This window comes from Oryctolagus cuniculus, chromosome 19 (genome assembly GCF_051225735.1).
Source record: "Oryctolagus cuniculus isolate XC-2025 breed Fujian yellow rabbit chromosome 19, ASM5122573v1, whole genome shotgun sequence".
Classification (NCBI taxonomy): domain Eukaryota; kingdom Metazoa; phylum Chordata; class Mammalia; order Lagomorpha; family Leporidae; genus Oryctolagus; species Oryctolagus cuniculus.
The window spans coordinates 9,187,539-9,202,717 of NC_142885.1; the positions used below are offsets into that span (position 1 = coordinate 9,187,539).

At 48.0% G+C, this 15,179-nt stretch overlaps 1 protein-coding gene across 3 annotated transcripts; it reads right to left on the bottom strand.

Moving 5' to 3' along the window:
- Window positions 1-1,424: 1,424 nt before the first annotated feature.
- On the bottom strand, window positions 1,425-11,052 carry LOC100349542 (gap junction gamma-3 protein). Of its 3 annotated transcripts, XM_017337863.4 has the most exons (4): window positions 10,856-11,052; window positions 9,799-10,080; window positions 1,996-2,780; window positions 1,425-1,727 (listed from the first exon to the last, which is right to left on the bottom strand). In XM_017337863.4, exons 3-4 carry the CDS (start codon window positions 2,777-2,779, stop codon window positions 1,720-1,722), a joined length of 792 nt encoding a protein of 263 aa, XP_017193352.1. In that variant the 5' UTR covers window position 2,780; window positions 9,799-10,080; window positions 10,856-11,052; the 3' UTR covers window positions 1,425-1,719. The 3 variants fall into 3 exon arrangements, with proteins under 3 accessions (XP_017193352.1, XP_089177079.1, XP_089177078.1); XM_089320953.1 differs by lacking the exons at window positions 9,799-10,080; window positions 10,856-11,052 and adding an exon at window positions 3,545-3,661; XM_089320952.1 differs by lacking the exons at window positions 9,799-10,080; window positions 10,856-11,052 and adding an exon at window positions 3,344-3,486.
- Between the last annotated feature and the right edge of the window lie 4,127 nt (window positions 11,053-15,179).

A 15,179-nucleotide genomic window follows, 5' to 3' on the forward strand; every position in this document is an offset into this window, starting at 1 on the left:
AGCCAGGAGCCAGGAGCTTCTTCCACGTCTCCCACACAAGTGCAGGAGCCCAAGGACTTGGGCTATCTTCCACTGCTTTCCCAGGCCATAGCAGAGAGCTGGATCAGAAGTGGAGCAGCCAGGACCCAAACTGGGGCCTATATGGGATGCCAGCACTGCAGGCAGCAGTTTTACCCACTATGCCACAGCGCTAGCCCCTAATTTTTTTTTTAATGGAACAACAAATGTTGGTGAGGATGTAGCTAAATTGGAACCCTTACATATTGCTGGTGGGAATATAAAAGTTGCCTTGGAAATCAATTTGGCAGTTTCTCCCAAAGCTAAGCACAGAGTTACCATAAGCCTTCTAGACATTTCCCAAAAGGATTGTAAACATATCCATAAAAAGCTGGTACACAGGGGAGCCAGCATTGTAGCATAGTGAGTTGAGCCCCACTTGTGACGCCAGCATCTCTTATCACAGTGCCAGTCCACGTCCTGGCTGCTCTGCTTCTGCTAATGCACCTGGGAAGGCAGCAGAAGATGGCTCAAGTACTTGGGTCCCTGCTGCCCATGTGAGAGATCCAGATGTAGTGTTTGTCCCTCTCCTTCCCCTCCCCTCTCCCTCCCCCTCCCCTTCCTCCTCCCTCTCTCCCTCCCTCTCCCTCTCCTCCTCCTTCTCCCTCTCCTTCCCCCACCTCCTCCACCTCCCACCCTCCTCCTCCACCTCCCACCATTCCTCCTCCCTCTCTCACCTCCTCTCCCTCCCCCTTCCCCCTCCCTCTCCTTCTCTTTGTAACTCTTTCAAATAAAAAAAGAAATGAACCTTCCTAACTTGCTTTGGGATATCTTGGATTCTGAAAAAGAAAACAAAACCAGGTAACTTATCTTTGTGAGAAAAAAAAAAAGTGGTAGGTTAAACACTCTCCAACAGAATGACTGAGAGACTCAAAGACACCTGATGTTCAGGTTTAAATTATCTACTGAATCGCACTGTGATGTAGAACTCTTTTGCTATTACTCCTGAGTCGGCAGGGAAACCCTACTGCTTTGCTGTCTGGTTTGAAGGCTGAGTTTAAAAACGGAGACTTGTTCTCACATGAGTTGCAGCTATGCTACAGGCCATGAAACAGCTGCAATGCATGAAGTGGAGAATAAAAAGTAAGCAAAAATCAGAGCAATCATAGGTCTAAGGACACAAGCTCCTTAATTTACAGTAACTTTTCCAAAAGATGTGGCTGTGTGTTTGAATAAATCTCAAGTAGCTCTTAAGGGACACTGTGTTTTATATGTTTGAAACGTCAAAGTTTCTGGTTGTAATATATGCTGCTAGGCTAGGGCCATGGACTTTGGAGTTGGGAGTAGTAGAGAATTCGGAACAGAAGAGAGCTAAGTGGAGTCACTGAATCAGGAAGGAGTGTTGTCTCCAGCAACAGGAATGCCCATAACAGTCATCAACGTTTATTGAGCTGGGCAGCGGAGAGGCACAGTTTATAGAGGCTTCTGGCTGACTCTTGAACCAACTCTTTGAAAATTCTGGGGCTGACCCCAGAGAATTCTGGTGAGAAGGCACAAGCAGGAACTCTTCCGGGAAATGCTTTAGACAGCATGGCTCATCCTTAGATCCTTTATCCTTAGAGATGCTTCAACAGCCTCTAATTTGTCATGAACATGAATCCCCACTCACTGGCTATTGAGAAGATCCCATCATAGGGTTTCCTTCAGGTGAGTCAGATGCCTTCATAATGCTGCAAAGTAATTAAGGAGAAGGTGAGACTTTTCCTAAGAGGGAAGAGATTTCATGGAAGGGCTACTATGGACTAGAACTCTTCCCCTGGCTCACTGGAAGGTATCATCCAACTGATGAGAGTGAGCACTGGGAGATGGGTTGGGAGCTATTGTCAGAACACTCGGCCTGGAATTGGGATATCTACTTTGTAACTTTTGCTCTGGGGGGAGATAATCAGGACAGACAACTGGGGCAGGAAGAAACAGGGTCATTGGTGTCCTCCTCACCTGCTTCCCGAAACTGCTGTTTTGTTTCCATCACTGGGAAGGTATTGGTTGGTTCTTTGTGACTTCTAGTGCTCTCTGAAGTTGGGAAGTAGTTAGAAGAGGAGGATTGGTGCTTCCGGCTCCTCCACCATCTCCCCAATCCCAGAAGCACAAGCTCCAAAAGAGTAAAGAAGAGACAGACCCCACTGACCCCAAACATGGTCTTTAGGAAGATGGTCTTCTCAGAGGGGCGGGAAAGATTACAGGTTATACTACCAAGGCAAGGCTCTCGACGGCATGCAAAGGAACTGGGCATTTTGAACCCATATAGATGGTACTGCCCCCCAAGGGCTGCTCCTTCAAGGACCAGTCGAGTCCCCAGTTGTGCCACATAGGCCCAGAGGAGCCTCAAGTTCCCAGTCCCTGAGGCATCCTTACTGCTCTCCCCTTCAGGGACCAGGGCCTCCTCCTCCTTCTTCAGCTTTCCTGATTCTTCCCAATGCCAGATCACATGATACAGGATGAAACCCATGTAGAGGGCACTGGGTACAGTCACTAAGGTGACATGGAAGGCCCAGAAGCGCAGTGGAGAGAGGGGGTGGAAGGCGTCATAGCAGGCCGACTTGCAGCCTGGCTGCTGTGTGTGACACACAAATTCACTTTGTTCATCGCCATAGACACCAGGCCCACCGGCAGCCAACAGCACGAGGCGGAATCCCAGGAGCACAGGAAGCAGGAGGCGCCCCACAGGGGTGGAGTGCTGGCTCTCCTCACGTAACAGTCGCCTCAGGAATGGGCCACACATCCTGTTACAGGGCAGAGAACAATGATCAGAGCGCGTGTACTGCTCCCTCTCCACTAGAGGGAGCTGCAGGCCACTACATCACTCCTAACCCAAGGATAGCTTTAGGAAGCCTTTTAGTTCTCCAAGGATTTGGTTGTACTTATTTATTAGTTAACTGAGTGGCCTATGTAAAATAATTGTGTGTGGCTGTTCTCTCTCTTTTCCCTCCCCTGCTGTGCTGCTGGAATGGAGAGGAGCTCTCAGGGTGGGGAGAAACCAGAGTCTGTCTTTTAAAAAAAAATTTTTTTTTTAATTCATTTGAAAGTCAGAGTTACAGAGAGAGGGAGAGATAGAAAGATCTTCCATCTGCTGGTTCACTCCCCAAGATGGCTGCAACAGCCAGGGCTGGGCCAAGCTGAAGCCAGGAGCTTCATCTGGGTTTCCCATGTGGGTGGCAGGGGCCCAAGTATTTGGGCCATCTCCTGCTGCTTTTCTCAGGCCATTAGCAGGGAGCTGGATCAGAAGTGGAGCAGCTGAGACTTGAACCAGCGCCCATATGGGATGTCATTGTTTCAGGGGCTTTACCTGCTACGCCACAATGCCAGCCCTACGGTCTTTCTCTTCCTCATTCATTGTTTCCCAAAGGCTAAAAGTAAGAGACCAGGGTGGTGGTTTTGATTGCTTGCCCTTTGAAAATGGCTGCTTACACAGGTGATGGCGGGTAGGTCTGATACTATGAACACATCATCTTAACTAAATCAGCGCTGACACTGGCTTCAAACTTACATTCTCTTGTTCTCCACCTTCCTCAGCTGCCATGCCCTCAGGTGTGTACAGGTATGTTTGGGCAGCCTCTGCTCCCATTACATGGTACGACTGAAATGCAATTAGGTTAGAGAGCTGCTTACAGATGAGATGCAATGAACAAAGCAAATGTCAAGGCTTCCTCTAGTCTGATGCTCTTTAGACCTTACCAGTTTAGCAAAGAAAATATTTTGAGGATAACCCAGAAGAGTTTACCAGAGTTAAACGCCATAGGGTTTGGGGGCAAAGGCAGAGCTTATGGGAAAAGAATTCAAAGTTTGGCTCCTTCTTGGTTGTTCTTCAGGTTTATCTCATTCTTGGCGAGAGGCAACCATGGTTAAGGACAGGTTTCAGAAATTCTTCAGTTCCCTGGCCAAAACAGCATCATGATACAAGCCTGAGTTTGCCATCTTTATCTTTGGCCTAATCAGCAGCCTTTCTCAGTGCCAAGCAGCTGTTCTCAATCATTCGTATTTACCCTAAACCCTCACTCTCAGAAACCGTGTTCCATAGTCTGAGTGCTAGTGTGCTCCACAAAACGCGTATGATGGGACCTAATACCCAAAGTGAGAATATTAAGAGGAGCAGCCCTTAGATAATGAAAGGTAAACCCTCTTGAATGGGATTAGTATCCTTATAAAAGAGGTTTGTAGGGGCTGGCATTGTGGCATAGCAGGTAAAGATGCCACCTGCAATGCCAGCATCCCATATGGGCACTGCTTTGTGTTCCAGTTGCTCCATTTCCAATCCAGCTCCCTGCTAATGCGTCTGGAAAAAGCAGAAGATGGCCCCAAGTATGTGGGTAACTGCCACCCACATGGGAGACCCAAATGAAGCTCCTAGCTGAAGCTCCTGGCTTCAGTTGTTGTGGCCATCTAGGGAGTGAACTAGCAGATGGAAGATACTCTCTCTCTCTCTCTCTCTCTATCTTCATATATATATGTGTGTGTATGTATGTATATATATGCATCTCTCTGTAACTCTAAATATATATATATATATGTATGTCTCTCTGTAACTCTGAATTTCAAAATAAATAATAAAAAAAAAAGGTTTGTGAGAGCCCTCTGGCCCCTCCACCCTGTGAGGGGTGCACCATCTATGAAGAACAGGCCTTCACCAGCCATAGAATCTGCTGGTGCCTTGAGCTTGGACTTCTTGGCCTCCAGATCTGAAAAACATAAGTTTCTGTTGTTTATAAATTACCCAGATGGAGATATCTTGTTATAGCAACCCAAACAGAGCAAAGCATCGTGCAAACCTCTTATGCCAAAAAAGAGAATGGAGATTATTTCATGTGACAATGCACAACTACTACTGTCTCTTACCCTCCTGTTTTCTTCCTTGTCTAGTATCTTAGAGATTCAAAATGCACCTACATCTGTCCAAGGCTACTCATCCAAATCTGTGTCCTATGATATCTCCTTTTCCGCTTCTTCAATGATTTGATCCTCATGTTATTTTTCCCATAACTCGGAGCACCCTGTTTCCTCCCCAACAGTGAATCTGCTTAGGCATCACCCTTTATATAACAATAACCTGTGTCTCTAAGTTAGCATGGCAGCATAGGAAACATGCCTAAGCTGTCTCATATCAGCTTATAACACTCAAGAGTATGCACAAAACTATTTTAAGTGGGTATTAAATTTTATAAACTACATGTAGGAGAGGTCTTTAAAATTTCATGGAAATGCGTATTACCAAAAAACTATGCTTGAAATTCAAATAATTTTTGTAACAAAATAAACTGATTTAAATTTCTACAGATTGTTTTCTTACCCCTATAAGAACAAGGCACATGCCACAGATTAGGCAGAACAGACATCTTTATGCAGTCAGAAGAGACAGAGTGAGATGCTTCCAAGGGACCAACCTAAGGGTCTCAGCCGACCAGAAAAGTGTGTCGCCATCTACCAACTGTGAGAAAACTGTTCTGAGCCTCTAGGAGCCAGAGTTTGAATGTCTGCCTGCCCCTTGTCCCCACTGTTTTACTTCCATCATAGACCATGAATACAGTGCATGTATCAGAGGCCATTGAAAATTCTTTTCTACAAAAATAGGTTAAAAATATTTTAGAAGTGGAGCCAGCATTGTGACTCAATTGGTTGAGCCACTGCCTGCGTTGCTGGCATCCCATATCAGAGGGACCATTAGAGTCCCAACTGCTCTGCTTCCAATCTAGCTCCCTGCTAATGTCCTGGGGAAGGGAGTAGAAGATGGCCCAAGTACCATGACCCCTGCTCCCACATGTAGACCTGGATGGAGTTCCTGGCTCCTGGTTTCAGCCTGGCCCAGTCCCATCAGGGCCATTTGGGGAGTGAACCAGCAAATGGAAAAATCTCCTTATCTCTTTTTCTCATTCTCTCTGTCACTTTGCCTTTGAAATAAATCTTTGAAAGTAATTAAAAACAATAAATATTTAATCCCTAGAAATATGCAAAAGTGGTCTCATGACTAAAGATGACAGTTATCCCTTGTTCCCCAGACTTCTCAAAAATGAGAACAAAAAAAAATTTTTTTTTCCAGGCAGAGTGGACAGTGAGAGAGAGAGAGACAGAAAGGTCTTCCTTTGCCGTTGGTTCACCCTCCAATGGCCGCTGTGGCCGGCGCGCTGTGGCCGGCACACCACGCAGATCCGATGGCAGGAGCCAGGTACTTCTCCTGGTCTCCCATGGGGTGCAGGGCCCAAACACTTGGGCCATCCTCCACTGCACTCCCTGGCCACAGCAGAGAGCTGGCCTGGAAGAGGGGCAACCGGGACAGAATCCAGCGCCCCAACCGGGACTAGAATCTGGTGTGCCGGCACCGCAAGGCGGAGGATTAGCCTAGTGAGCCGCGGCGCCGGCCGAACAAATGTATTTTCAAATATATCAGCTTACTACCAATAGAGTAGGAAAAGGATCACCAATAAGACAGTTACCTTGAAGGCAGTAGGACAGATTCTGCAGAAAACCTGATTGGGATACTGAAAAACACAATTGGGACATACTCTTCTAGAATTGAGAGGAAGAAATGAACGATTGAAAGTAAACAAAGTTAGATAGATACAGGAACAAAGCTTGTGTCCTAATTTGAAAATCAAGACAAGAAGAAAACAAAATCACTATCAGCTGAGCATCCCTGAGCTGAAAATTCAAAATCTGAATGCTCCAAAATCCAAAACTTTCTGAGTGTTGCTCTGCTGCCACAAGAGGAAAATCCTGTGCCTGACCTCATGGATTGGGTGGCAGTCAAAACCCAGGTGCATCAAAATGTTAATAAAATTACCTTCAAGCTAGGTGTATAGGTATACATGAGACATAAATTAATTTTGTGTTTAGAATTGGATCTCATCCCCAAGATCTAACCATGTATGTACAAATATTCTAAAATCCAAAAGTATCCAAAATCAAAAAACACTTCTTGTCCCAAGCATTTCAGACAGGGATACTAGGCCTGTCACTTCCTTAGAGGGGAGAGTACCTAGTGAAGTACCTGGGGGAAAAAAGTGGTTTCTCAATAAGTGTTTGCATTTTATTTATCTGAAAAGTCAGATGATGGACAGATATGATTGATAGATGAGAGAGACAGAGAGAGAGAGAATCTCCCATCTGCTGGTTCACTTCTCAAATGCCTACAACAACTGGGAGTAGGCCAGGCTGAAGCCAGGACCCCAGATCTCCCACACAGGCTGCAGAAACTCAAGTACTTGAGGCAGCATGGCTGTCTCCCCAGGTGTGCATTAGCAGGAAGCTGGAAGGTGAAGCAGAGCCCAGACTTCAATCCAGGCAGTCTGATATGGTATGCAGGCATCCTGAGCAGTATCTTAACCACTGCACTAAACACATGCACCGTGTTTGACTCTGAGTTTTATTTGGGCTGATTTGAGCTCCACAAAGGACCAAAACAAAGTCTCCAGTGTCCCTGTGCTAGTACTAAGTGTCTCAACCTTGGCACTACCAACATTGGGAGCCTGGCAATTCTTTAAGTCCTGTGCCTTGTAGAACATCGAGCAGCATTCCTGATCTCTTCCCACTAAATGCCAGAAGCACACCTCTCCCTTCCCACCCACTTCATAACAAAACAAACAAAAAAAAAATCTCCAGATGTTGCTGAATGTCCTTGGGGCAAATCACCTCTGGTTGAGACGCACTGCTTCATTGTTTATCCACTGTTGGCCTCAGGCACCAGCTCTGTAAAGCAAGAGAGTACCAGAGCATCTTGGCTGGCTGCCAGGATGGGACTCAACCAGCCCCATTGATGGGGTGCCTGCACCCTCCTCCTGAAATAGGCCCTGGGTCCCTGGATTTGAGGGTTCTGCCCAGGCTCTGTTGAAGAGTTGTCAGACTAAACACCAATTGGGTCAATTCTCAAGTCTTGCTCCCAGCCTCATCTTATTTGAAAATGCAAGCCCAGCACCCTCTAGAATACATGTCCAGCACATTCCCTGCATGCCTGGAATTTAATAGTTGAATGCAGGGCATATTCCAGGTGTCAGAAATTCAAGTGGTTTCCAGGGTCTTTTGCGTCACTCTCTGTCTCTCTCTCTCCCTCCCCCCCCCCTCCTCTAGCTCTTATACATTCAGTCCCTTTATTGGACACCCACACCAAATGTCTTCTCAGAACTCAGCTGAGGTCTCCAGAGCTCCCCACAGAGCTCTGGGGGTTGGAAGGGGGAGGGGGACAAAAGCGAATAAGATTTCCCTGAGACTCCCTTGGGCTGGAGCCCCCATATCTAACCCTAGACACCCTTCCTTGTCCTTCCTGGTGAGGTTGTTATCACCAAAATCACATGTCTTCCACACAGATTGGGGACCTCCTGGAGGGTTCAAACAAAATTATGCCCCATCTCCCAAAGTCTACAGAGCAAAGGGAGTCTCCCTTACTCCCGCCCTCCCTCCTCCCTCATCTCCTGCTTTCCTGGGACCCTGTAGTCTCCCCCAATGTGATCCAGCTGTCCCCAGCCCACATGTATCATAAGTCTGCAGCTGGCATTGTGGTGTAGTGGGTAAAGCCTCCTCCTGCAGTGCCGGCATCCCATATTGGCGCCAGTTCTAGTCCCAGCTGCTCCACTTCTGATCCAGCTCTCTGCTGTGGCCTGGGAAAACAGTAGAAGATGGCCCAAGTCCTTGGGTCCCTGCACCCGCATGGGGGACCCAAAAAAGCTCCTGGCCCCTGGCTTCAGATCGGCACAGCTCCGCCATTGCCGCCAACTGGGGAGTGAACCAGTGGATGAAAGACCTCTCTCTCTCTCTCTCTGCCTCTCCTCTCTGTGTGTGACTCTGAATTGCAGATAAATAAATAAATCTTTTAAAAAAAGATTTTGGTCAGGGGTAGGCCTTGTGGCATAGTGGGTTAGGCTGCTGCAGGGATCTCAGGATACCAGTGCTAGTCCTGGCTCCTCTGCTTTCCATCCAGCTCCCTGCTAATACATCTGGAAAAGCAACAGATGATGGCCCAAGTACTTGGTGCCCTGCCACCCACGTGGGGAACCTGGATAGAGTTCCAAGCTCCTGGCTTCTGCCTGGCCCAGCCCTGATATTGCAGCCACTTGGGGAGAGAACCAGGGGATGGAAGATATCTATCTCTCTCCCCCGACATCTACCTACCTCCACTTTCCGCCTCCCAACCTCCTTCTTTCCCTCACCCTTTCCTTGACACTATGCCTTTCAATTAAAGAAGTAAATCTTCTTTAAAAAAATTATTTTAGTCAGAGAAGCAACACTGATTAGTTCAAGAGATGTCAGAGAAAAGGAAAATGCAGAGTTTGAGTAGATTTTCAAATATCTAAACAGATTGTTTTGAAATTCCATCATGCTTTTGATAAGAGTTTTTCTAAGCATCTCTAGTTCTTTTGGATACAATGTTCAGGATTCCCTTGGTGGCTGGGGGTTCAGGTATAAGGCAGGTGATGTCCAGTGATGATGGTGGGACCTGGCAGTGCAGACCCAGGCTCATCAATCCTATCTTGCCCCACCTGGGCTGGAAAACATTCTAGAATCTTTTACTGAAAACATGGCCATGGAGCAGCAACACTGGCATCACCAGGAATACAGGATCTCAGGCCCACACTCCACACTTCCTAAACCACATCTGAATCGTAATAAAATCCCCAGGTGATTTGTGTGCGCATCACAGCTGGAGAAGCCTCTCTAGACCCCAGGGTACCCACACACACACACACACACACTCACACAACTTAACCAGACCCTGAGGCAGCCCAGCTGCTCTCCACCCACACATTCACCTGCACTCACCTGGCAGCTTTGAGCAGCAGCACCAACAGCAGGGGGAAGGAGCAGAGAGAGGAGTCCTCAGGCTGGAGCCGCAGGGTCCGGGCTCTTCCCTGGCCCTGCCTTTTGCCACCGCCCACGGCTTCCCCCTCCCCTCGTCATTCCTGGCAGCCTTCTTGGAGGGTGAAGGAATTGCGGCTGCAGGAGCAGGAGCCCTGCTGTGCAGGGACAACAGGCTCTGGAGAAAACTCTGTCTTGGAGGGTGAGGCGTATGTATTCCAAGTGAACAGAGGGAGGTTTTCAGATCTGAAGGGAAAGCAATGGCGTAGGTGTGTTACCAATAGGGGGCTTACAGGCAACAACACAGAGCATATCCGTAAGACCGAATCCCTACTAAACCCCTCTCTCCTGCCCAGAACACCCAAAGTACAGGTTGACCAACAGGAGAGAGCAAGAGAGTGTGGGGGTGTGTGCTTGCACATATCAGTGTGGGTTCGCATGTGAGCACCTAAGTGCCTGCGTGTGTGTGTGTGTGTGTGTGTGTGTCATTTCCTCAGACAGCCCTCAACCAGGGCTCATGGTGACCTCCTCCTCTCTTGGCTAAAAGAAATTGCACAGCCCACTCCCCCTCACAGCACCATGGGAATCTGCTCTGTGACACACACCCCCTCCAGCAGACCCTTTGGGCCCTGGGATACCTGCCTCCACACCATCTCCAACCCCACCCCCACTGCTGCAGCCAGGACCCCCTCCAGAGATATGGCCAAGAATGGGAAGGAGAAAGGTGGGCTAAGCAGGGGAGGAGTGCAGGTTGGGGTGGGGCTGGGAGCATAACTCCTGAGGCTGAGGAGGGAGGGTTGGGTCTACTCTAAGACAACTCCTGGGGTCAGCCCTGGACATTTCGTGGAGCAGAGCTGGAGGAAACCAGGGTTCTCGATACTGCGCCTGGCTCCGGCGAGATGTTCCGTCACAGCACAACTCTCTGTTCACGAGCACAGACACCTCTTGGGCACAAAGCATCCTTCTGAGGCAGACATCCCACCCACAACCCTATTCCCTGATGGCCTCCCTTCCCCCTTACCCCATCCAGGACCCTGCTACCGCCAATAGATCATATGGCTCTCTGCAGGAAATAAACTGTTAGTTCTCTGCTGCTTTCCAGAGGTTCAAGGATGCAATCTTGAAAAATTTCCAGCCAGCATCCTAAAGGCTGTCCATGCCCCCGGGGTCGGTATGTGTCTCCTTTCACATCCAGAAGAGAACAGCCTGCCAGGTATTCTAAAAGAAACCAAGTAAAAAAAAACACACACACACACACACACACACACACACAAGATCACATCAGAGTATCTTGCTAAAATTATACATAGAGGGGCCAGTGCTATGGCGTAGCTGGTAAGGCCACTGTCTGCAGCGCTGGCATCCTGTATGGGCACCGGTTGGAGTCCTGGATGCTCCTCTTCCAGTCCAGCTCTCTGCTATGGCCTGGGAAAGCAGTAGAAGATGGCCCAAGTTCTTGGGTCCCTGCACCCACATGGGAGACCTGGAAGAAGCTCCTGGCTCCTGGTTTCAGATCAGTGCAGCTCCAGCCATTGTAGCCATCTGGGGAGTGAACCAGCAGATGAAGGACCTCTCTCTCTCTTTCTGCATCTGCCTCTTTGTAGCTCTGCCTTTCAAATAAATAAATAAATCTTTAAAAAAATTATACAGAGAACACATTTTAAGAAGACTCTAAGGGCAGCAATATAGAAACTTGGCAAGGATGTGAAAGGATCTCTCATAGAACAGGAAATTCGGAGCCTGTACATTTCCAGGCGCAGTAGGAATCAGAGCTATTCAGTGTGCTATGGTTTCGTGTTTTGGGAACTTGGTTCCCTTGCAGCAGTGTTGAGCAGGGAGACCTCTTGGAGGGATGGGCTCGGCCTCTTGAGTGGCTCAGTGCATTCACAGATCAATATTGAATGGGCTACTGTGGGAGTGGCTTGGTTATAAAAGTGAGCTCTCTCTGACTCACTCGCTCAGGCTCCCCATGTGATGTCCTGGACCATGCCACAGCCCAGCAGGAAGGCCCCTGCCAGATGCTGAGCAGAGGTCAGCACCATGTTCTTGGCCTTCCCAGCCTCCACACCAGTAGGCTAAATAAACACCTATCTTTAATAAGTCACCTAGCCTGTGATGTTCAGTTACAGCAACAGGAAACAGGCTAAGACACGGCAACATGGCAATGAAACACTTCTGTTACCTGCCATGTCCCAGACCACAACCTGCCTACCAAGCATCCACTCCTCTCTTTTTCCTTAGTAAGGAAAACCTGATGTTGTTCAATGTGCTTGGTTAAAAGAAAACATGTCCCAACATTCACTGCAGTTAGAGGTGGCCAATTAGGTGTCAGCTAAAGTTGTTCAGTAGAACTTCCAGAAAACACATCTTAGACCATGAGCCTTGAAGATGGAAGCCACAATCGAAGGTTTCTGGGGCCTTGCTGATAACAGGATGGTCCACCAGCTCTGGACTGCTTACCTCTGAACTTAATTTGCATGAGAGGGCCGGCTCTGTGGCACAGTAGGTTAATCCTCTGCCTGCAGCGCTGGCATCCCATATGGCGCCGGTTCTAGTCCCGGCTGCTCCACTTCCAATCCAGCTCTCTGCTGTGGCCTGGGAAAGCAGTAGAAGATGACCCAAGTCCTTGGGCCCCTGCACCCATGTGGGAGACTGGGAAGAAGCACCTGGCTCCTGGCTCCAGATCGCCACAGCTCAGGCCATTGCAGCCATTTGGGGAGTGAACCAATAGAAGGAAGACCTTTGTCTCTTCCTCTCACTGTCTGTAACACTACCTCTCAAATAAATAAAATCTTTTAAAAAATTTGCATGAGAGAGAATTCTATTTCCATCTAGTTTTTTTAAAAAGATTTATTTATTTATTTGAAAGACAGAGTTACAGAGAGAGATAGACAGAGAGAGGGCTTCCATCCTCTGGTTCACTCCCCAGATAGCCGCAACGGCTGGAGCTGCACCGATCTGAAACCAGGAGCCAGGAGCTTCTTCCAGGTCTCCCACGCAGGTGCAGGGGCCCAAGGACTTGGGCCATATTCTACTGCTTTTCCAGGCCATACCAGAGAGCTGGATCGGAAGTGGAGCAGCCAGGACTAGAACCAGCACCCATATGGGGTGCCGACGCTTCAGGCCAGGGCTTAAACCCTCTGCACCACAGCACCGGCCCCCTTCTAGTTTTAAGTACTTGAAATGTCTACTCTGTTATTAACAGTTTATGGCAGGAAGGAAAAGAAGGTAAGATACACAGAACTCACTGTGAGCCAACCCTTATCTAATACTAACTCATTCCATCCTCATTACAATCCTATGATGTAGGCAGTAATTGTATCCTTGTGTTCTAGATGGGTGAGGAAATGAAGGTGTGGAGAGGTTAGATTACTTGCAAAGGTCGTAGCTCAGGCAGTGAGTGGGAAAGGCAGAACGGGCACCAAGGATGGTTCTGAAGTCAGACTTTTCCACATTTGCTAGCTCACCTCAGTGGGAAGTGGAGCCACTGAGTCAGGTGAGTTTAGCGCATTTTTGCTGCTGGCATGTGATCATATTCTTGAGAACCAAGAGCCGTGACCCCACCACTCAAGGCTACACAGATGGTCCGGTCACAGTGACCAAAGTCCTTGTCTAAACGTCTGAAGTGGGCGTGGAAAGGGGGGAGACGCACAGAGCTTGGGGAATAAGAACATTTTCAAAGTTGCATAAATTTCTCCTGATTCCATAATGGCTCCATTTATAAATGTTCACAGCCCGGGTTAGTGTGGGTATTAGGGGAGGAGGCTAAGGTTAATGCTAAGAGGTTGGGGGGAGGGGATATGCTTAATTATGTCTGAGCTTCTATCAGGACCCTAAAGCATCAAGACAAACTTCTCTTTCACAATACTTTTCTGAGGACTGGTGCCAGAAAAGAAGCCCCCAAGGGTAAATGGGGCTCTCATTCCGCTGCTTTATTCCATCAACAATGCCCTCCTTGTCTCTTCTCTTCCCACCAGATGAGACCAGCCTCCTCCCACAGCCATATGTGGACGACATGTGCCAGGACCTGGCACAGCATGGCGGCAGGCACCACCCAGGAGTCGGCAGTAGAAAGAAGCGTGACAGTCTAGTATCTCTGCATCCTGAGAATGACAAGTGTAACTAGCTGGTTTCGAAGAGAGTAAGAAACACGAGCAGCAAAGGTTACCAGCAGAAGGAAAGAGTCAGAACTAGGAGGAAAATCTCTCCCGACAGAGCTGGACCTGGGAAACCAACTGAACTACAAAGTAGCTCAACTAGTCCTCGACTCATCATCACACAGACACCCAAAAAAAGCAAAACTACACCTCCACTGACTTCTTACTTAAGGTTGTGCAGGTTTAAAATATGTTAACTTTTCGAATAGTCAGCAAATGCATTTCTCACCACTATGGCAAGACATCAGCTTAGCAACTAGTTAGACTTAAAGAATCGGTGATGTAGAGGCAATGTCCCAGTTGGATTTCATGCGGATCTCTTCTGACTCATTGCTTGAATTTTCTGGTAAATTCTCCTTCCTCCACTTTTTACCATCCAATAGCAAGTCTTTCTGCCCATGTGAGAATGCAGTGCTAGGGGCTGACAAGAAGAAAGAGCATGGGCAGCTGTTGACCCCAAAGACCAGGTCTTACTTCTTGACCCCTTGCTGCCCTACTGTGCGATTCCACAGCTGACTCCCATGCCTCAAAGTCCTCTCCACTTTCACACTTTTTTGAAGTCCTTACTCTGTGACTTTCTCTACACCAGATTGTCCAAGTCCAGTGAAATTCTCCTTGCATATCAGGTCGCTGTCACCTCAACAAATCAGCCTTCTTCCTCTACAAGGTGACTGCAAAATGTTCAGGGAAAAAAATGGAATTACAAGATAAGTTTGTTTTGGTGCAAAAAAAAAAAAAAAAAACCTTTGAAATGCACACATAGTTTTCGTATAAAGTGTTTTTTCTGTGAACTTATTTTTGTGTAAGAGACAGAGACAGACAGAGCTTCAGTCTGCTGGTCACCCACCCCCCAAATGCCCACTGGGAACTCAATCCAGATTGCTGGAATGGGTGGAAGGGATCCAAGGACACAGAAGGCCAGTGGACTGAGAGGATTGTGGCTCATGGTACAGCCCTCAGGCAGCTGTGATAATGGAAGTCAGCAGGAGGAAAGATCAGAGCCCTAAAGAAGGGGGAAGAAAAAAACAAAAATAGAAATGCACAGACATATCTGCATGGCCCCCCAACTCCTGCTTCCTCCTCCCCCCTTGCTTCCTCCACCCTTACTCCAGGGACTCAGCTCACACAGGAAGTGAGGTCAGAGTCATTTCTTCTCAAGGTATTTTTTTTTGACAGGTAGAGTTACAG

Coding starts and splice junctions, on each gene's coding strand:
- LOC100349542 (XM_089320952.1), bottom strand. CDS start 3,387: ATGAGGAAGAGAAAGACCGTAGGGCTGGCATTGTGGCGTAGCAG. Junction 2,781..3,343: donor CTGGCATTGTGGCGTAGCAG/GTAAAGCCCCTG, acceptor GCCCTGTAACAG/GATGTGTGGCCCATTCCTGA.